Consider the following 21,842-nt stretch of genomic DNA (forward strand, 5'->3'; position numbering starts at 1 on the left):
TAGTTCTTTTCATGTCCCATTCAGAGGACACATGGTTGGATACGACAGTGAGAATGGGAGGCATGCAGTCAGCACTGCTCTGTGTCCAGGGTCTAACCCAGTCCCAATCAGGTCCTTGGCACCCCCTGGAATCCAGCTAAGTTTCACCTCTGCTTCTGGAGCAGCTCTGGGCTTGATGAGGAGGGCCAGAGGAAGTGGAAGAGCACAAATGGGAAACTAGGGTATCGACTTCAAAATGAGAAGAAAATGGAAGTTTCCTGGTGGTCTAGTGGTTGGGATACAGGGCTTTCGTTACTGTGGCCCAGGTTCAACCCCTGGTCGGGGAACAGAGATCCCATAAGTTATGAGGCTCAGACAAAAAAAAAAAAAAATTACCCCAACTTTGCATTATCCCCAGTGACCTCCTTGGGTAATTTGTGCTCATAGTCTCCCAACTTTAGGTCCTGTGAGTCTACAGAATCTAAAACGTAGACTGGGGAGGGACCTTTCCACCAGAGTACACAATCAGAATCCCATTAAATTTAGAGGTACATCTGCCATCTGGTCACTTGGGTCTCCTCCTGCCAATAGACCAGCAGGCAACAAAAGGACATGCCATACTGTTGCAGGAAGGGGGACTCCTTCCAGGACCCAAGAGTGGGCTCTTGTCTAACATTCGTGAATGAGTTGTGTAAGGAGACGCACGAGCTGACAAAGCGACAAACTGTATTGGGAAGGGGTACCCAGACAGAGAGCAGAAGTTAAAGAGAACCCAGGAGAACGTATCTGCCACGTGGCTCCCAGTCTTGGGTTTTATGGTGATGGGATTAGTTGCCAGATTTTCTTTGGCCAATCATTCTGGTTCAGCATCCTTCCTGGTAGTGCAGGTATGGCTCAGCCAAGATGGAAGCTAGAAAGAAGGATTCTGGGAGGTGGTAGAATGCATGGCATCTCCTTCTGATCTTTCCTGAACTCTTCCGGCTGGTGGTGGCTTCTGAGTTCCATCTTCCTTTCTAGGACTTCCTATTGAAGAAGAACTCACGCAAATGGTTACTAAGGTGTCTGGCTAGGGTAGGCGATTTTGGTCAGTGTACTTCCCCTAACAACATGGATGGGCATAGGGTAAGAGACTATGGTCAGAACAGGAAGCAGGACCACCGCTATGTACTGGGGGACAGCAGGAATATGCTTAGCGTTCAGGTGATCCATTGGAATATCTCCAGCTACCCATGCTGATGGTTTTTTTTTTTTTAACAATTGTATTTATTTATTGTTATGTGTTATTTTTGGCTGTGCTAGGTCTTCATTGCTGTGTGGAGGCTTTTTCTAGTTTCAGAGAGCTGGGGCTATTTTCCTGTTGAGCTCTGTGGGCTTCTCATCGCGGGGGCTTCTCTTGTTGCAGAGCACAGGCTCTAGGTGTACAGGCTTCAGTGGTGGCTGCACATGGACTCACTAGTTGTGGCTCTCGGACTTAGGTGCTCCGAGGCATGTGGGATCTTCCCGGACCAGGGATCGAACTGGTCTCCCCTGCATTACCAGGTAGATTCTTAACCACTAGACCACCAGGGAAGCCTCCATGCTAAGTTTTATTTGTAAGTGAGCAAGTACCACTGGCACGGGCTCGTCAAGCATGCTAACTAGGGACTCATACCCTTCAGGAGTGAGGGCCAGGCTCCATCCCCAGACAAAGTGTAGAGAGCAGCAGAAACACTAGCTGAAGCCAGGAGCAGAAGGGAAGGGGTGGGCTAGAATGAGTGGATGTAGGGGAAAGAGCTGAGAGATACCAGTTGTGTCTCTAGAACTAATCTTCCTTCCCTAAGTTTACCCAGAAATTGTGATCAAGCAGAATCCTGGGGAAGTTGTACTGGGATGAAGAGAACTTAACAGGAGAAGTAAGTAGATCTGAACTGTGCCTAAGGGGACTGCAGGACATTGTTGGTGCCCCACCCAGATTTTTGCCAACACTACACCCATCTCCCATGTCCCCCACCTCTGGAGAACGGCCCAGCACCTCTCCTGGAAGAATTTGGCCAGTGGTGAAATTAACTTGGTGATACAATTTTGGCTCCAGAACTTTCTCTAGATCAAATGTGGTCAGTTGAGACCACATTCTTGCTCAGCTTTCTATCACTGACGTACCATGATAACCCTATTCTCCTTCTGAGCACATTTCCCCAGTCACTTGATCCAGAATTTCCATCTTGGACTACATCAAACTCAAAATCTTCTGCATGGCAGAAGAAACAATTAAGAAAATGAAAAGACAGCCTATGGAAAGGAAGGAAAAAGTTTGAAAAGCAAATATCAACGGGGATTAATATCTTAAAATTAAAGAACTTAGTCAACCTAATAGCAACAGCAACAACAAAAAGACAAGAGAAAATAAAATGAAAAGGAGGGGACTTCCCTGGTGGTGCAGTGGATAAGAATCCGCCTGCCAGTGCAGAGGACTTGGGTTCAATCCCTAGTCCAGGAAGATTCCACATGCTGAGGACCAACTCTGCTCTCACAGCCATAAATAAACAAATATTCAGCATTTAAAAAATACAATAAGAATCATTCATACAGGTGAGAAAATTGAGTTTCTAAGAGGTGATGTTACAAAATGCCCCAAAGCTAGAGATGATGCCGAAAGCTCAGCATCTTTGTACATCAATGTAGAATAAAATCTCAGAGACAGAGTTTTGGGTAAAGTAGAAAAGGAGTGCTTTATTGCTTTGCCAGGCAAAGGGGGACACAGTGGGTTAATACCCTCCAAACCATCTGTTCCCCATTTCGGGAAGATAGTGAAGAGTTTTCTAGCAATTGTTCAGAGAGGGCATGATCAACTTAACATTCTTCTTCTCTTTTTCTTTCATTGCATTGTGATATTCTGTTAGCCATATACCAATAGCATGAGCATTCTTCTGATGGGTTGGTGGTGAGGTAAGTAGGGGTCCATGGTCTCAAACTTCAGGTCCAACTGTTCAGGTGTCTACATGCTTGTGGGCAGGATACCATTGTTAATCATCAAATTCTCCCACCTAGATATCTGCAAAATAACTCCAAGATATTGGGTTCATCCCTTGATGAGGCATCAGGCTCTTGCCCCAAGGCTACTCTTAATTTTCTTGGCTTCTCCCTGGTTTTGCATCCCTGCCCTGCTTTAATGAACAACTGCTTGAGTCTGCCCATTAGCACTCAGGGAAGGCCATGGAGCCTGAATGAAGGCTGTTTCCTATAATCAAAGAAATGGAGGAGGGGACTTCCCTCGTGGTCCAGTGTCTGGGACCCCATGGTCCCAGTACAGGGGCCCGGGTTTGATCCCTGGTCAGGGAGCTAGATTCCACATGCTTCAATCCAGTGCAGCCAAATAAATAAATATTAAGAAAATTTTAATGGGAGGACACAAAGTTCTTATGTGCAGGAGCCCCACAGGGCCCTGGACCGAGGGAAGGCCAGATCTCGACACTCTCATTCTAGATTTCAGTGGAAAAAAGAATCCCCTGGTTACTCTTACAAATGGAGATTCCTGATTCCCACTCAGACATTCCATAGGTCCTAAGGAGCCACTAGTGATAGTGAACCCCTCAGCCAATGCAGGAGACTTTGAGATGAGGATTTGATCCCTGGGTCGGGAAGATCCACTGGAGGAAGGCACAGCAACCCACTCCAGTATTCTCGCCTGGAGAATCCATGGACAGAAGAGTCCAGTGGGTTGCAGTCCGTAGGGTTGAAAAGAGTTGGACACAATTGAAGCGACTTAGCAAACATGTCCCAACCACTAATGCTGAAGAAACCGAAGTTGACTGTTCTATAAAAACCCACAAGATTTTCTAGGACTTACATAAAAAGAAAAAAAATAAAACCAACCAGATGTAAAGGTGCCCTTTACATCATTGTGAATTGGAATGCAAAATAAGAAGTGAAAAGATATCTGAAGTAACAGGAAGTTTGGTTTTGGAGTACAAAATGAAGCAGGGCAAAAGTAACAGAGTTTTGTCAAGAGAACACACTGGTCATAGCAAACACTCTCTTCCAACAACACAAGAGACAACTCTACACACGGACATCACCAGATGGTCAATACTGAAATCAGATCGATTTTCTTCTTCTCTGCCAAAAATGGAGAAGCTCTATACTGTCAGTAAAAACAAGTCCTGGAGCTGACTGTGGCTCAGATCATTGGCTCCTTATTGCAAAATTCAGGCTTAAATTAAAGAAAGTAGGGGAAACCACTAGGCCATTCAGGTGTGACCTAAATCAAATCCCTTATGATTATACAGTGAAAGTCAAAGTCGCTCAGTTGTGTTTGACTCTTTATGACCCCATAGATATACAGTCCATGGAATAATACTGGAATGGGTAGCCTTTCCCTTCTCCAGGGTATCTTCTCAACACAGGGAACGAATCCAGGTCTCCCGCAAGGCACATGGATTCTTTTCCAGCTGAGCTATACAGTGGAGGTGACAAATAGATTCAAGGAATTAGATCTGATAGACAGACTGCCTGAAGGACTATAGACAGAGGTTTCTAACATTGTACAAGGGGCAGTGACCAAAACCATCCCTAAAAAAGGAATGCAAGAAGGCAAAGTGGTTGCCTGAGGAAGCTTTACAATTAGCTGAGGAAAGAAAAGAGGTGAAAAGCAAGGGAGAAGAGAAGGAAAGATATACCCAACTGATTGCAGAGTTCCAGAGATCTGCAAGGAGAGATAAGAAGCCCTTCTCAAATGAACAATGTAGAGAAATCCGAAAACAATAGAATGGGAAAGACTATAGAGATCTCTTGAAGAAAACTGGAGAGATCAGGGGAACATTTCACGCAAAGATGGGCACGAACAAGGACAGAAAATGTAAGGACCTAAGAGAAGCAGAAAAGATTAAGAAGAGGTGGCAAGAATACACAGTCGAACTACAAAAAAGGTTTAATGACCCAGGTAACCACGATGGTGTGGTCACAGCCAGAAATCCTGGAGCATGAAGTCAAGTGGGCCTTAGCAAGCATGCCTATGAACAAAGCTAGCAGAGGAGACAGAATTCTAGATGGAGCTACTGAAAATCCTAAAAGATGATGCTGTTAAAGTGCTGCACTCAATATGTCAGCAAATGTAGAAAATTCAGCAGTGGCCCCAGGACTGGAAAGGGTCAGTTTTCATTCCCATCCCAAAGAAGGGCAGTGCCAAAGAATTTTCAGATTACAGCACAACTGCACTCATTTCATATGCTAGCAAAGTTATGCTCAAAATCCTTCAAGCTAGGCTTCAGCAGTCTATGAACTGAGAACTTCCAGATGTATAAGCTGGATTTAGAAAAGGCAGAGGAACCAGAGGTCAAATTGCCAACATTAGCTGGATCATAGAGAAAGCAAGGGAATTCCAGAAAAAAAAACTCTTTCGGCTTCACTGATTACTGGAAAGCCTCTGACTGTGTGGATCACAGCAAACCATGGAAAATTCTTAGAGATGGGAATACCACACCAACTTACCCGTTTCCTGAGAATCCTGTATGAGGCTCAATAACGAACAACCCGCTGGTTCAAAATTGGGAAAGGAGCACAACAAGGCTATATACTGTTCCTCTGTTTATTTCAGTTTATGCAGAGTACATCATGCAAAATGCAGGCTGCAGGACTCACAAGCTAGAATCAATTTTGCCAGGAGGAATATCACAAACCTCAGATAAGCAGATAATACCACCGTACTGGCAGAAAATGAAGAGGAACTAAAGAGCCTCTTGATGAGGGTGAAAGAGGAGACAGAAAAAGCTGGCTTACAACTCAACATTCAAAACACTAAGATCACGGCATGTGTTCCCATCATTCCATGGCACGTAGAAAGGGAAAAAGTGGGAGCAGTGACAGATTTTATCTCCTTGGGCTCCAAAATCACTGCGGATGGTGACTGCAGCCATGATGTTAAAAGATGCTTCTTCCTTGGAAGGAAAACTATGACAAACTGAGACAGCGTATTAAAAAGCAAAGACATCACTTTGCTGACTAAAGTCCATACAGTCAAAGCTATGGTTTTTCCAGTAGTCATGTATAGATGTAAGAGTTGGACTGACCCTTGCTTAACCAAATCAAGTGGAATTCTGATCATTCTAATGGAAGAGAGAGCTTTAGGCAGCTGAGATCTAAGCCCTCAGGGCTTCCTAATATCTGTGTATGACCAGTTAAGAGTTTAGGGGGCTGCCCTGGCTTCCCAGATGGCGCTAGTGCTAAAGAACCCGGCTGCCAATGCAGGAGACATAAGAGATGTGGATTCCATCCTTGGGTGGGGAAGATCCGCTGGAGGAGGGCATGGCAACCCACTCCAGTATTCCTGCCTGGAGAATCCTATAGACAGCGGAGCCTGGTGAGCTGTATTCCATAGGGTCGCACAGGGTCTGGCATGACTGAAGTGACTTAGCACCCATGCACTCTGGGCCTGGGGTGGGGTGAAGCTAAGCACATTCCAGGAAGGGCATGAAGGCAGGAGGCCTAGTAGCAGCTGCTGGAAGAATTACATGAGGATTCAGAGTTTTCCATGGAGCTCTGGAAGAAGAATATTTGGAAGAATTTGGAAGAATACGGGTAATTGGAAGAATACAGTATTGTGCAGGAGGCCACGGTCTCAGAGATCCTAGATTTTTGGAAGTCTAAATCTCAAATGCTCATCTCTAAATGGACAAAGGCCTGAGGCTCCCAGCTCACTGTGGATTAGGTCAGGAAGTTTGCATCATAGCTGCCTAGCATGGGGCTTCCCTGGTGGCTCAGACAGTCAAGGTTGAACCTGTGTGTCCTGCATGACAGGCAGATTGTTTATCGCTGAGCTACTGGGGAATCCTGTTTTAAGTATAAATGTTCAAGGTAAAAATGTCAAAGTGCAGAGTAGGTTATAGTGAAAAGCAAAAGTTGTCCTCTATCTCTGTATGCAGTCACACTCAGCCATCTCTCTATCCACCCAGCTAGGGGTGCAGGCACACCGTCTGGCCCTGAGGTGCTCTATAGAGTGTGAGAAATGGCCTTGACCTTCAGTAGGCTTATGTTCGGTTCCCAGTTAATGAAGTGGGGCAGTAGTGCTTCTGCTGGGACTGGAGCAAGCTGGATGGCGACTTTGTGGATCTAGCAAGCACTTCTCTCATCCCAAAGGGGCAGCCACAGTTCTGCACCAGCTGTTTCTTGTTGAAGGAAACAAAGAATGCAGACTCTGTTGCTGGATTGCAAGTGAAAGAAATGTGTGGTTCCTCTGCCAAACTTCACACACAGAGGCTGGACATGGTCAACTGGCAGATGCTATAGTTCTGAAGATGGCTCTGAGGCCTTCGAAAACTAGCTTTCTTAGAAAAATTATTTTATGATACTAATTATTTTTCTTTATACTTTTATATGCCTTTCTAATCTTTATTCATTTATTTATGTATTTTTTATTTTGGGCTCTGCTGGGTCTTTATTGGTGCATGCAGGCTTTCTCCAGTGGCTCGGGCCACTCTTTGTCGGGATGTGCAGGCTTCTCCTTGGGGTAGCTTCTTTTGGCCTGGGGCACAGGCTCTAGGTGCCTGGGCTCGGTAGTTGTGGCGCGCGGGCTTTCCTCCTCTGCATTATGGGGGATCTTCCCAGACCAGGGTTCAAACCCGTGTCTCTCACATTAGCTGGCGAATTCTTTACCACTAGACACACACCCAGAGAAGCTCTGAATCCTAGCTTTATCAGTCAGTCATTCCCAGTTTCCTTATCTATAAAATGAGATCATCAACAGGATTCTTATGAGGATCAAAGGAGATGGTGAAAGCACGTAAGACACGGACTCTTCATACAGCTTATATCCAGGGGAAGAGTCAGCTGAATCTCATCTGGGAGTTACACACATGAAGGCTTCTTTGGGACACAAACCTGAAAGATGAACTGTTAACTGGGTGCAGCGGTGAGAAGGGTGGAAGGGAAGAAGCTAATCGGTAGATGGACTGGCTCCAGAAAAATCCCTGGGCAATCATGCAAGCCCAAACTAAAGCAGTGAGGCCGAAGAGCAAACAATCTTCCGGGAGGCAAGGATTTCCTAAATACACTGTGAGCTAGAAGGAGCCTCTCAGTTCCGCCTGAGGCCAGTCCCTGCAAATTTAGGACTTCCCATCACACCAGCCAGCTTGCGTTCAATTCTCTGCCAGAAAAAACCACACTCACCAAATCTTCCGCAGGGCCCTCGAAACACAGGGCTCAAAAGTGAATCGTTTTGCAGGCAGAGGAGGAAGACTAAGAAGGCAGGTCAGAAGGTGCAGTGGGAGGAAGCAGGCCGGTTTGCCTGGCAGCTGAGGTGTCTAGCGGGGAACGGGAGGGGGGCGAAGCGAGGGGGCGGGGGTGCCTCCAAGACTGGTTGGGCAATTTGCAGCGCCCACAACTTCAGGTTGAGGAATCTGATCAGGTCGTCAGACCTCAGTCAAACGGAGAATGGGCGCCCCCTAGGAGCAGTAATCGGTAGTGGACACCGAAGGACCCAGATGAGGGGCGGGGGAGGAGGGAGTGCGGCTCAAGATGAGGTAGACTGCTTGGCACAGTTTTCTTCTCCCAGGAGCTTACTCCTTCTGGCACGACGGACACCTGGGATCCCAAAACAGCTGGGCTGAAAGAGCCCTTGAGAAAAGAACTACCAACACGTGCCCTGTGTCAGCCCCTGAAGGTGGGCATTTTCGTGAACATTGTCACAACACTCTGCTTCGAGGTAGGTATCATTATCCCCATTTTTCAGATGAGAAAAATCGAGTTTTGGTGACTTCCCAAGGAGGGGTGGGGATTTTGCATGACTCCAGAGCCTTATCCCTGGAGCTCTCCCAACTTGGAAGCTACAGATTCTCTGAGGTTTGGGGGAACAAGCATCAGGTGTGAGGAGCCGAAGCTTTCCAAGAAGCAACAGCGTGACAGCACTGTCGGCAAGAACCACGCCTCCCCTGTCGCTACAATACTGATTACTGTTGCTTTCCTTTAAGAGCCTTCCCCTGAACCATGAAGTCCTCGCCACACGGGGAGACGAATATTATACATTCCTGGATCTCTCCGACGTCTCTTCTCCCCCACCCGCATTGATCCCCACTGGCGACAGAAATTCTTCCCCTCCACTAGCGAGTGAAGCCTTGAGACTACATGTCCCGGCAGGTCGTCAGAAGCGGGTGGCGAGGAGAGAAGGAAAGAGGCTCTCCGTTTCCGTGAGCTCTCAGTTTGGACTGTCGGCGGTGATGCACATTTCACCAGCCTGCGTCCTTTCTCTGTTCAGCTAAGGAAGGGACTACGTCCTCCAGCAGGCACTGGCGCAGAGGATGTGCTAGGCCGCCATCTTTATTGTAGTCCTTTCTCCTTTTTCCACAGGGAGTATCCTTAGCGATTGAACACCAAGTCCCAGGTCACCGTCTCCACATTCCTCCAGCGGCCATCTTTGCGGTTATACCCCGCCCCTTTCCCTTCCATTGTCTGGTCGAAGATAATAGAAGGGAGCCTGGAAGACTGCAACTCCCGTCAAGCTTTGCGCCAACTGAAGGGGAATTTCGATATAACAGCCGGGCGAGGCCACCGTGAGAAGCTAGGTTACCTGCCATTTTTATGGTAGTCTCGTTATCCTCTTGGCCCTGTCATGCTTAAGGAACTGTAGAAGACTAGGAAACTACTATTCCCATCGCACCTCGTAAGATGGACTTCTAGTCAGGTGTCGCCCCTCTTCCGCCATCTTGTTTGTAGTCATCGTTCGCACGCGTCTACCCTCTGCAACCCGGAGCCTTGGGGCAACCGGACTGTAACTCCCGGCATCCACCACTCCCCGTTTGGCACGTCCTACGCCATCTAGTTTGTAGTTCCCATTGACCCCCAGCATCCCTTTAATCCTATGGTAGCACCGTCGCCCGCAGGACTACTACTTCCGTCGTGCCCTGCGCATTTTATTCCTGAAAAGTGGAGGTGGAGGGGTAAGGAGGGGGCAGGAGTCGGGTTTCCTCTGCGAGGAGGAGGGAGTAAAGAGGAGGAGGAGGAAGGAAGGAGGAGGGAGGGGATCGGAGCGGGGGGGAGGGGAGGGAAAGGGAACAGAGGAGAAAGGAGGATGCAGCTCTTGAGGGAAGAGCGAGGTGGCCGGGGCCCCGAGCGGAAGCAGGGCTGAGCCGGCGAACCAGGGGGGCTGAGGCACGCCGATTGCCCCTTCACCGCTTTCATATCCCCTTCCATCATTTCTTTCCACCATCCGGCTTGAGGAAGGGGATTTATTCAGGTTTTATTTAACTCTATCTCCCGAGGGTCCCGCGCTGGGGGAAGGGAGAGGGCCGGGGCGCGCGCAGGCTGCGGGGGGTGGGGGGGCGGGCGGGGCCCAGCAGCTTCCTTCACTCTCCTCTGCTCACCCCTTAGCAGTAGCGCGGGGGGCCGCAGTCCAGGGGCGGGCCCAGGGGAGGGGGCCAAGCTGCAGGAACCCCCCCTCCCCGGGAACCGGCGGTGAGCGAGGCTTGAACCCCGGAAACGGTAGGGGTCCCAGGCCTGGCCCTGGATCCCTGGGTTGTGGAAATCGGGAAGGGGCCAGTTAAAGGGCCGGGGGCGCTGGGGAGAGGCGGGGCGGGATGGGAGGAGGGGAGCTGGGACTCGGACCCCCTGACTGAATGGGACCCGGGCAGAAGCTGTGCACCCTGCGCCCCAAGAGCCCTTGTTGGCCTGGGGGGACTGAGGGACTGAGGCCCCCAGAGCTGGACCTTCCCCTGGAAGGGCCTCGCCCCCGGCGCCCCCTGTCTGCACTCGCCGCCGTCCAGGCCTCCGCCCTCAGGGGGCCGTGGACCCCGGCGTTCTGAGCGTTCCGCGACCCGCGCTGCCGGCCCCCCCGCCGCCGATGGCCGCCGACCCGCCGGGAACTGCCGAGAGGGAGAGATGGCTCCTGGGACACGTGTGAGGTGGGTTCATGCGGCTCCTCCTCACCCCCAGACCTGGGCAGCTCCCAGTCCATTCATCCTCAGCCCAGCCTCTCTCTACCTTGCCCGCCCCCAGCCTCACCCTCTCTTTGCGCCGAGCTCCTCATCTCCAGCCCTCTTTCCTGTTACCTCTCAACCCTGGGGAACTGGCCTTCCTTCCTCCACCCTGCTTCGCCTTGCAGACCCCCATCCCCGCCTGCGGTTGCAGCCCTCCAAGGCCCCTCCCCTGGAGCGCTGGAGGGCTCCTCTCCCCCCATGGATGGGTCTGAAAAGGGGGAAGCTGGGGTAAGACTCTGGATATGAAGAGACCCTCCAGGCCTGCTGAATCTGTGTGGGATCTTGGAGGATCTGGTTTCCCTGGGAAGAGGAGCCCAAGGGATTCCAGACAATTAGGGATGGAAAGCAGCTTGGGAAGCTGGGAGGCAGGGGGCGGTGCACATGAGCCCATCTTGAGTTCTATGGAGATGTCAGGCTGGATTCTAGAATCCCAGGGAATCTGGGAGATTGCCCAGGTTTACCTGGAGACCCATAAGGAGGCTGTGTTGGAGCAGAGGGCATTCTGTGTGGAACAGAGTTGACATTTGGGGCCACGGAGGCGTTCTGCAGCCGCGTCTCAAAGAAGGTCTGTGAGCGCTGGGAAGTTGGGCAGCCCGGTGGATCTTTAGGGGTTAGATTGTGTGAGCAGGTTCCCATTGAATCTGAGGAGGAAATCTAGGCTTTAGGGGAAGAGGAGTTGGGGGTTAGTTGTTTCTGATGGAAATGAGAGGTCTGGATTTGGTGATCAGGAATCTGTGGGGATCTAGGAGGTAAATTTGGGGTGTTTCAGCTTGGAGAGAGCCTGGGATGGAGCACATTTGGAGAACAGGGGAAGAGTTAGGACCTGTCTCAGGTGACTCCACAAACAAGGAGCCCCTGGTTTTTCCAGGAGCTTCGCTGTGAGGATGTCCGTGGAAAGGCCCTTGTCCCTCTCGGTGTCCCTTCGTCCTCCCTGGGTCAGGCGCGGGAGTATGGAAGAAGTGTTAGAGTAGGAGTGAGGTCAGGAAGCTAGTTCTCAGGGCTCCCGGAGGAGCCAAGTGAGCTGCTTCAGGAAGAGGGTGGCCTTGCTTAGAGGGAGGGGGGTTCCTCTGACCTTCCGCAGGAGGGGCACCTCCTTGTTCCTTGTCTCCCTGGGTAGGAAGCCAAGCTCTGGCTGCCTAGGAGTGGGGGCAAAGCTGCCAGGAGTCTTGCCGGCCAGGGTCCCTGTGGGCCCCCCTGACCTTGCCACCCTCCACACACAGCCCTCGGCGTTGCTGACGCCCCCAATGTCGTCGAGCAGCCGGGGGCCGGGGGCCGGAGCGCGCCGACGCCGAACCCGCTGCCGCCGCTGCCGGGCCTGTGTGCGAACTGAGTGCGGGGACTGCCACTTCTGCCGAGACATGAAGAAGTTCGGGGGGCCCGGGCGCATGAAGCAGTCGTGCCTGCTGCGGCAGTGCACCGCCGTGAGTGCTGCCCCCACTGCAGGGGGGCACCCTTCCCCAGCTGACCTAGCACCTATCTGGGGGGCTGGGGGTGACTCTGTCAAGGGTCATGGAAAGTTGCCATGGGTTCTCTCATTCATTCACTAGCTGGTTCACATATCCGCCAGACCCATTTCTGTCCTCAGCTTCAAGCTGGGGCCAATGTTAGGGTCCACTGAAGAATCCCTCCCACTTCCTACCTTCAGGCTTTTCCCAACTTTAAGAGGCAGAGACCCACAGAAAGCTCGGGCCCCCTTGGACCCCCTCCCCAGAGCCAGGAATGGGTCTTTGCCTTCTTTGGCCTCTGTTTCACCTGTGAGGGTGGTCTCGGATTTGAAGCTAGTCTTACCCACTGTGTGACCTTGGGCAAATCACTGTGACCATCAAGGTACCTCCTCCGTGAAATGTTTCCATTGCTGAGTTGTAAAGATCAGACAGCATGGATAAGAATGTACCTGCTAAAAAAAAAAAAAAAAGAATGTACCTACTGCTAGGAGCAGCCCACAGTAGGTATCCAAGAACCATGAGGTTGTGCCCACGTTCCTCAACCGTAGCACTCCACAGGGCTCCCGAGAGTGGTCCTTTCCCAGGAGACATAGGACCAGCTGCATCCTGTGCTCCCCATGTGACCCCACCTCTCTTTTTCCCTGCCGTCACCCTTTCCTGGTTGGTCTCTTTGCCCCACAGCCCCTCCTGTGCTGGTGCGCCGCCTCCAGTCCTTCCTGAACCCGTGTGCGCTGCAGCGCTTGGAGGACGCGGCGGGCCAGGTCCCGGCTCTGGGCGCCACGTTAGAGGCCACGCTGGCCACACTGGGGGGCAAGAGCCGCTAGCCCCGTCCCAAACCCGCGGCCGCCGCCGTCACTGCCACCACTGCCTCCGCGGGCGTTTTCCTGGCCAAGGTGCTGGGGTTCCCTGTGTGGGGCCTCTACCTCGAGCTGCATGAGGCCGACCTGGGCCAGCTGGCGTCTGGGGGCCCAGCCTGAGCGCCAGGCACGCGGCCCAGCTCGCAGTCCCCTCCCTGGCCGTCTCCATCTCCCCATCTCTGTCAGCGTCTCTGTGTCCTCCAGCTGTGTCCATCTCTCTGTTTTCTTTGTACGCTTCTCCATCTTTTTCTCTCTGGGTCCTTCTTGTCTCCCTCTACGACTTCCCGTATCTGTCATGTCTTTGCTTCCCCAAAGCTCCAGTCTGCCTCTTTGAGCGTCTCTTTGTCTTCCGGTCTCTTGTTTCCTCTGGGCCCCGTGGGAGCCTGTGTATATGTCCTCCTCATCTCAAGGAAGGGACCCCTGTCACTCTGTTTGCCTCTGTCCTTCTCTCTGTCGTTTCCTGGCCAGGAACATGCCTGCTGGCCCTATGGTGGAAGGGCTCCTCCTGACACATTTCAGCCCCCTTCCCGCAGGGTCACTCCACCTGCTGCTCTCCCTGTCCCCATCCCAGCCCTTGTGGCCCTCCACCCTCTCCCTTTGATGCCCTCCACCCCTTCCCCTCCCTCTGCCCTAATCCTACACCTTCCCTTCTCCTCAAATCAGGTTTTTGGAGACAAAAGAAAAGAAAAATCTCACCCCTTTGAAGAGTTTTATTTACGAGAATAAATTAATTTTTTGTAAATAAAATGTTTAAAAAGAACCTAGAATTTACCAGTATATATAGTCGTTGAAAATGGGGAGACAATTTAAGGAGAATAAGATCCTTGGGGTATGACCTGGTCCCCCCAGCCATCCGCAAAAGCCACACTATAAAGAGGAGGTTCAGGAGAGCCCCAGTCCACGGATGCCATCTGTCATCCCGAAGTGGATGTCTCCTGAGCAAGAAACAGATGTGACTTAGCTTTTCAAGAGTCAGACATCCATTGACTAGGAAGTGAAGCACCTGAAGATGGGAACTTGGAGCAGTGGCCACAGTCAGAGAGGTAGTTTCGAGGAGTAAATGAACTCCAGGGAAAAGGGAGGCCTCGTTGCTCAGAAACTCCATATTTTCATACAGGAAATAAGGTAGATAGAGACAAGAAGGCAGTCCCTGGACCTCCCCTAAATGACAGGAAGGGGACCAACTGTACTCCCCCCTGTAGAGTGGGAAGTGAAAGTCAAAAGTGTTAGTCACTCAGTCACGTCCGACTCTTTGTGACCCCATGGACTATAACTGAAGCGTCTTCAAAGAGGTATTTCTTTCCACCCAGGAAGTGAGCAACCAGTACCACAGGAAGGGGAAATCATGACATGCTGTCCATGGAGTCCCACCCAGATCTGAAGGGTTGGGCAGGACGACCCAGGCATAGGACTAGAGGCCTGGTCCCCAGGAAATGTTCCCAAATATGTTGACACAAGGCCTGTCTGCTAGACAGCATGTGTCTCCTTTCTAGCCAAGAGCAAGGCAGAAAAGAATCCCTTGTGAGAAAAAAAAAAAAGGGAAGAATCTGCTGTGAAAGGGAAAGGGTTGCAGCCTCTAACAGGAAGTCCCACCTCCTCTATTCAGAGTATTTGGCCTTGAGCTCACCCAAGAAAGTCACAGCTCGGTCTGTCCAAAAGCTGTAGTCCCGGATTATTACATACCCTTGACACTTCCTCTCAAAGACCGAGTCCCCTAAGGGGATACTACTGAGGTGGCTGTTTGCTGGGGGGGTGGGCACTCCCAGGGCAGTCATGATGCCAGCCAAGTTGCCTGCTAGGCCTTTGGCCTTGAGTCTTGCTTCCCAGAGCTGATCCACCACGATGGAATTGTTAGGGCTCATGTCATCCTGGTCACGTGCTGCAAGCCGAAGGTGCTGACTGAAGGACCAGAAGGCCTGCTGGGTGAGGCTCAGACGTTCTCCATCTTCCAGGCCATGCCAGTTCTCGAAGGGCATGTCGGTTGAAGGCAGGGTTCTGAGTGAGAGTCCGGGGATTGAGAAGCCGGGACCACTAAACGGACGGCCTTGGTGCTCGAGCTGCACGAGAGACAGAGGCAGATGAGAGTGAGGGGACCCAAACGCTGCCCTAGGGTGCCCCTGAATTCACATCTGCCTTCCATGAGACTGGCCTCCTCCTAGGGGAGTCAGCATTCCCTGCCTCTCAGGGAGTTGATGAAATGTCAGAGCCCCAGTTCTGTTAGGCTTCAACTTAGCCTCCTCCACATACAAGTTGTGCAACCTTGAATCACAGCTTCAGTAATTCCCACATGGCACTGTAATGGGGAAGATGATAAGATGTAATAGACATAAAGCACTTAGCACTTGGCTTATGATTAGGGTGTTAATATCATTCACTAATGACATTTATATTAATATCATGAACACTATGATTGTGTTACTTATTACAGTATTTGCAAGCTAAATATATTAGTGACAATGTGGTTAAAGCCGTATTTCCTTTTTACTCACATTCTTCAGTAGTTAATATTTGTTCAGTTTTAAATAATCATTAATATGCAATTATTAATATTGAATTATATTATTTAGTGAATGCTTTCTCCATTAAATTTCTCACCTCCACAAACCTAGACCCACAGGATTTTAGTCCACACTGATCAATTCTGTAATTGATAGATCACCTAGTCCTACATCCCCATTTTACAAATGAGGAAACTCAGGATCCTCAAAGTTACCCAGAGGATGGTGGCAGATATGAGACTAGAAATTAGAGGAAGGGACCTCCTTGGTGGTTCAGTGGTTAAGAATCTGCCTGCCAAAGCAGGGGATATGGGTTCGATCCCTGCTCCAGAATGATCCCACATGCCGTGGGGCAACTAAGCCTAGGGACCACAACTCCTCAGCCCTCAGCCCTAGAGCCCAGGCTTTGTGACAAGAGAAGCCACCGCAATAAGCCCAAGCGCAGCACAGAAGAGGAGCCGCCGCTCGCTACAATTACAGAAAGCCTGAGCACAGTGACAGGGACCCAGCACAGCCTACAAGAGAGAAACTCGACTTTAAAAAAGAAAAATGAAACTAGGTTAGGTAACTTCACATGGACCTAGAATATAGTTCAGTGGAAGAGTCACAAATTCCAGGGCCTCCAGGGGCCAGTAGATCACATCACCTGGAGAAGAAGCAGATGGGGTGGGGATGGGCCACAGTGACTGGAGGCTAACAGCACCCCTGTGCCTGTTTCTGACAGGTTTTCATGTGCAAAATTTGAACAAGCATCCATGGCCTAAACAAAGCATCTGTGGGTCAGACCCAGCCAGCAGGCTGCTGCTTTGAACTTCCAGACAGTTTTGTGACCTCAGGTAAATTATTGCCCCTCTAAAGCTCAGTTTCCTGGCCTTTCCCTCATGGTCCAGTGGTTAAGACTCTGCCCTCCATTGCAGGGGGTGTGGGTTCAATCCCTGGTTGAAGAGCTAAGATCTCACATGCCTCGCAGCCAAGAAACCCAACAGATAAAACAGAAGCTATATTGTGACAAAGTCAATAAGGACGTTTAAACATGGTCCACATCAGAAAATCAAAAAGAGGGCTTCCCTGATGGCTCGGTGGGTAAGAATCCTCCTGCCAATGCAGGAGACACGGGTTCCTGATCCAGGAAGATCCCACGTTCTAGATCAGCTAAGCCCGTGGGCCATAACCTCTGAGCCTGTGCTCTAGAGCCAGAGAGTTGCAACTACTGAGCCCATGCGCACCAACTCCTGAAGCCTTGCGAGCCCTAGAGCCTGTGCTGAGCAACGAGGGAAGCCGCCGCAGTGAGGAGCCTGCACACGGCAACTCGAGAGTAGCTGCCACTCGCCACAACCAGAGAGGCGCTCAGTGCTCAGTCACCAGTCGTGTCTGACTCTCTGTGACCCCATGGACCATGGCCCGCCAGGCTCCTCTGTCCATGGGATTCTCCAGGCAAGAATACTGCAGTGGGTTGCTGTTTCCTTCTCCAGTGATAGAGTGTGAAGTGAGTGAAGTGAAGTTGCTCAGTCCTGTCCGACTCTTTGCCACCCCATGGTCTATAGCATAATTGCTCCTCCGTCCATGTGATTTTCCAGGCAAGAGTATTGGAAAAAGTTGCCATTTCCTTCTCCAAAACTAGAGAAGAACCCAAACTAAATTACAAAGATCCAGCACAGCCAAAAATAAATAAAATTATAAAAATTAAAAAGAATTTAATTTTTAAATTAAAAATTTTAAATTAAATTTAAAAAAAAGCCCCCTCAGTTCTCTTATCTGTAAAACAGGTCATAATTCTACCTCTTAGGGCTCTCTGAGGAGCCAGTAAGGTCATGAGGCTAAATCTCCCAGCATGGCATAGGCTCAGGAAAGCATAGGGCAGGAGGTGACTATGGAAAGACTCATGAGCCTGGAAAAAACTTCCCTCTAGGTGCTTCCTTCAAATCTAACAGTCTTGAGAGGTCAGCCAAGGCACGATCACCATCCCATTTGGCAGATGAGGAAGCTAAGACAGGGAGAGAAGGAATGACCCGCCCAAGGTCACCCAGCCATCAGTGACCTCATTCCTATGGGCGTGTCTCTAGCTGGCAGAGCCTCTGTACCCCAGGACCCACGGAGGAGGCTTCTTCCAGCCTTGTTCTGCCTCCCTTCCCCAGGGCTGGGCCAGGAGGGGGACAGCCTCCTCCCCTCACCCCCTGCTCATGCCCTGTCACTCACATAAGTCTGCAGCAGGGCTGAAGTCTGCATCTGCATGTTGAGCGCCAGTTTATAGGCTTGGGTGATAGACTCAGCTGTGGACGTGGGGGCTCCCAAACTGAGAGGTGGCAGCAGCAGGGTCAGCAGGCAGAAGGGGGCTGGCAGGAAGAAATCAGAGGTCAGCACCAGGTCCCTGACCTCACCTGCTGGTTCACTCATTCATCATAGCAGCCCCTCACATGGATACAACCCTTGTGGTTACAACGGCCTTGTGTGTGCGACTCAGGGCAGGACCACCCTGTAAGCAGCTTATTTCTAGCCCAGAATATTCCCTTGGGACTTCCCTGATGGTCCAGTGGCTAATGACCTCAGCTCCCATCACAAGAGGCCCCGGGTTCATTCCCTGGTCAGGGTACTAATCCCACATGCCACAACTGAGAATTTGCATGCTGCAACGACTAAGAACCAGCACAGCCAAATAAGATAAATTTTTATTTTTTCTTTTTAAATGCAATTTTATATAAATAAATATTAAAAACAAAGAAAAAATTCCACTGACCTCCAGACCCAGGTATTCAACTTCCCACTTGACATTTTCCCTTGGATGTTAATAAGCATCTCAAGTCACAATATCCACTGCCCAGCTCTAGCTGCCCTGTTCCTCTCCTTCCCTGGTCTTCCCCATCTCAGAAAAGTGCATGTCCATGCTTCCAGGTGGTCAGGTCAAAGTCACGGGGTCCTCTCGGATGCCTCATTCTCTCCTTCCTATGTTCAATCCACACTAAATCCTGTTGGCTCTGTCCTTAAAAGGTGGCCACGAGGTCTGTGGGTTATGGTGTTTGTGTTTGGTCACACCATGAAGCTTGCAGGATCTCAGCTCCCTGACCACGGACTGAACCTGGGCAGTGAAAGCCCAGAATCCTAAGCACCAGACCACCAGCGAACTCCCTAGGTCTGTGTTTCTGGATCCGAGCACTTATGACAAATATACCTAGACTCTGTGAAAGCTCATTGAGCTATATACTTAGGACTTGTGCATGTTTCCTTATGCCTATGTGCTATTTTCAATACAAAGTTTTCTAACATGTGGATTTCCCTGCTGGGTAAGCAGTAAAGAAATCACCTGCCAACGCAGGAGACACATGTTTGATCCCTGGTCTTGGAAGATCTCACACACCATGAGGTAATCATTAGCCCTGGCACAACTACTGAGCCTGTGCCCTAAAGGCCGGGAGCCACAACTACTGAAGCCTGTGTGCCTGGAGCCTGCAACAAGAGAAACCACTGCAATGAGAAGTCCACGCATCTCAGCTTGAGAGTATCCCCCACTCACTGCAACTAGAGAAAGCTTGAGCACAGCAACGAAGAGCCAGCACAGCCATAAATAAATGAAAGGTGTTTCTAGAAGATATTTGTCTCCCCGCTGCTGTCTCTGCCTCTACCCTTGTCTCCCTCTGCTACCTGTAAGCTCTTCAAGTCCAGCTAGATCCCTCCTTTGTCCAAACCTTCCCATGGCTCCCACCTAACACAGTGACTATTAAAGTCCTCACTGTGGACTACAACGCCTAGCCTCTCTTTTCCTCAGCATCCCCTACTCAGACTTTGCCCTTGCTGGGCCCTGCCAGGAGCACCTTACAAACCCACCCAGGGCTTCTCCTGAGTCTTCAGGGCTCAACTCAAAAGCCCCTCTGGGGTACGTCCCCAGCGGTCCAAGGCCTAAAACTGCACTGCCAATGCAGGGCGCTCAGATTCAATCTTTGGTCAGGAAACTAGATCCCACCTGCCCCAACTAAGACCTGGTGTAGCCAAAAAAAAAGAAAAAGAAAACTTAGAGTCACCAGCAGTGATGGAGATGAGAGGCTGACCAGGACAGCTTCCTTAGCTTCCCTGTCTACATTCCTGAACTCCCAGAAGTTCAGAACTTAAGGGATGGCCTGAGGTGAAGCCCTGTTCATTCATTCATTCAACAAACTTGGATCACTGTATACAAATTCTGTCACATCTGTATAGGTGCTCAGTCGTGTCCAACTCTTTGTGACCCCATGGAGTGTAGCCCGCTAGGCTTGTCTGTCCATGGAATTTTCCAGGCAAGAATATTGGAGTGGGTTGCCATTTCCTTCTCCAGCGGTTCTTCCCAAACCAGGAATCGAACCCATGTATCATGTCTTCTAATTGGCATGCAGATTCTTTACCAATAGTGCTAACTGGGAAGTCACACTGGCATGATAATTTACCTATGATCACATCTACTGTGTCTCTGCAGAAAGAAATCTCATTTTGTCTGCTTTTTTACTGCTGTGTCCCCAACGCTTGGGTTTCACTGACAGCTCAGGGGTAAAGAATTTGCCTGCCAATGCGGGAAACATGGGTTTGATCCCTGAATGGGCAGTTCACCTGGAGAAGGAAATGGCAATCCACTCCAGTATTCTTGTCTGGGAAATACCACGGACAGAGCGCCCTGGAGGTCTCCAGTCCATGGGGTCACAAAAGAGTTGGACACGACTTCGCAACTGAACAGCAACAATAGCCCCAATACTTAGACTACTGTGCGTGTGTGCCTAGTCACCTCAGTTGTGTCCAACTCTCTGCTACCCTGTGGACTGTAGCCCACCAGGAGCCTCTGTTCATGAGACTCTCCAGACAAGAATACTGGAGTGGGTTGCCATGCCTCCTCCAAGGGATCTTTCCAACTCACAGATCAAACCCAGGTCTCTTAAGTTTCCTGCATTGCAGGCAGATTCTTTATCACTAGCACCCCCTGGGAAGCCCACTTAGCCTACTACCTAGCATCTAATAGGCACTCCAGAAGTAAGTCTTGAATGAATGAATGATGAATGAAGTCCTCTGTGTGTAAGGCTTTGGAAGTTCCCAGCAGATGCAAGAGCAGCCAGGTCCCTGAGTCAGATGGGCCAGAGGGCCCAGGCCGTACCCCTCCCTCCTGGTCTCAGGACCCTCGCGCCCTGTCTTCCTCACTCACCCATCAGATGAGAAGTCATGGTCTCTCCCGGATCCTTCCCCTCTGCAGTCTCTTGGTGGTTCTGCGACACCTGTCCTCTTGCCCCTCAGGTGGCTTTATACTTGGGTCGGAGCCCTCAGGCCACCCATGAGGGAGGGAAAGTCATCCCTTGGGGGTTGTGGGGGGAGGTGCAGAAGCCCCTGAGGCAGGGGACAACTAGGGAAGGGGGCATTGTGGTGACACCCTAGTCCCCTCAGCCCCCAAATCTGACCTTACTCTCCGGTTCCTGGGAGAAAGGGAGCCAGGCAGGGAGGGGATTATCTGGGGGGACAAAGGGGCCGCCCTGCTCCCTGCAGTTCTGCAGGTCCTGGGATCCAGTTTCCCATGAGTAGGCAGCCCCCTGCTCCGGCCCACTGGGACCCAGCCTTTGGGCCCTGGACTGGAGGAGTTCGGAAAAGGAACATGGGGTGGTGTGTAAGCAACATCACCCACACCCTTAGACACGGGAGCATGTGATACCGTGCAGGGCCCTGTGGGCTCCTTGTTTCAAGGCCTTTGTGTCCTTCATTTCTTTTTTTTTTTTTTTAACACATTTTTCTAAATGTATTTTTAATATAATTTATTTATTTATTTTTGTCTGTGCTGGATCTTTGTGGCTGTGTGCACTTTTTCTTTAGTTGCAGCGAGTGGGGGCTGCTCTTCGTTGCAGGGCGCAGGCTTCTCACTGCGGTGGCTTCTCTTGGTCCTCTAGATCCCGGGCTCTAGAGTGAGGGCTCAGCAGTTGTGCACACAGACTCAGTTGCTCTGAGGCCTGTGGGATCTGCCCGGATGAAGAAGTGAACCCATGTCTCCCACATTGGCAGGTGGATTCTTTACCACTGAGGCACCAGGGAAGCTCCCACCCACCATCCATTTCTCTGATATTGCAGGTAGCAGCCTTCATTCAGCCTCTAAGATCTGCCCTGAATTGATATGGGCAGCTGTTAATTAGC

The 21,842-nt window shown here is 50.6% G+C and overlaps 2 protein-coding genes across 10 annotated transcripts in view; one reads left to right on the plus strand and one right to left on the minus strand.

Annotated features, from left to right (window-relative positions):
- The window catches only part of LOC122432977 (jmjC domain-containing histone demethylation protein 1-like), a 33,417-nt gene extending 19,432 nt beyond the window's left edge, over window positions 1-13,985 (plus strand). For 8 of the 9 annotated variants that reach the window (XR_006266989.1, XR_006266992.1, XR_006266993.1 and 5 more), the window contains 3 exons: window positions 8,504-8,653; window positions 9,295-10,844; window positions 12,140-12,277. Coding sequence is in view for 1 of the 9 variants with exons in the window: in XM_043455334.1 (XP_043311269.1) it covers window positions 12,140-12,340; window positions 13,046-13,084 (240 nt within the window). In the remaining 8 variants the exon portion in view is untranslated. Of the gene's footprint in view, window positions 1-8,503; window positions 8,654-9,294; window positions 10,845-12,139; window positions 12,341-13,045 lie in introns of those variants that run through there. The other variant, XM_043455334.1, reaches the window with a different exon arrangement.
- An 834-nt stretch (window positions 13,986-14,819) lies between these two features.
- LOC122433556 (cardiotrophin-2-like) lies at window positions 14,820-18,113 on the minus strand. The gene is made up of 2 exons (XM_043456590.1): window positions 17,916-18,113; window positions 14,820-15,278 (listed from the first exon to the last, which is right to left on the minus strand). Exons 1-2 carry the CDS (start codon window positions 18,111-18,113, stop codon window positions 14,820-14,822), a joined length of 657 nt encoding a protein of 218 aa, XP_043312525.1.
- Window positions 18,114-21,842: the final 3,729 nt, after the last annotated feature.

This window comes from Cervus canadensis, chromosome 32, assembly GCF_019320065.1.
Source record: "Cervus canadensis isolate Bull #8, Minnesota chromosome 32, ASM1932006v1, whole genome shotgun sequence".
Lineage (NCBI taxonomy): Eukaryota > Metazoa > Chordata > Mammalia > Artiodactyla > Cervidae > Cervus > Cervus canadensis.

Excerpts from the sequence above, each read along its gene's own strand:
- LOC122433556 (XM_043456590.1), bottom strand. The coding sequence starts at position 18,113 with ATGAGTGAACCAGCAGGTGAGGTCAGGGACCTGGTGCTGACCTCTGAT. Across the intron at positions 15,279-17,915 it reads CAGCCCTGCTGCAGACTTAT|CTCGAGCACCAAGGCCGTCC; the intron begins GTGAGTGACAGG and ends TCTCTCGTGCAG.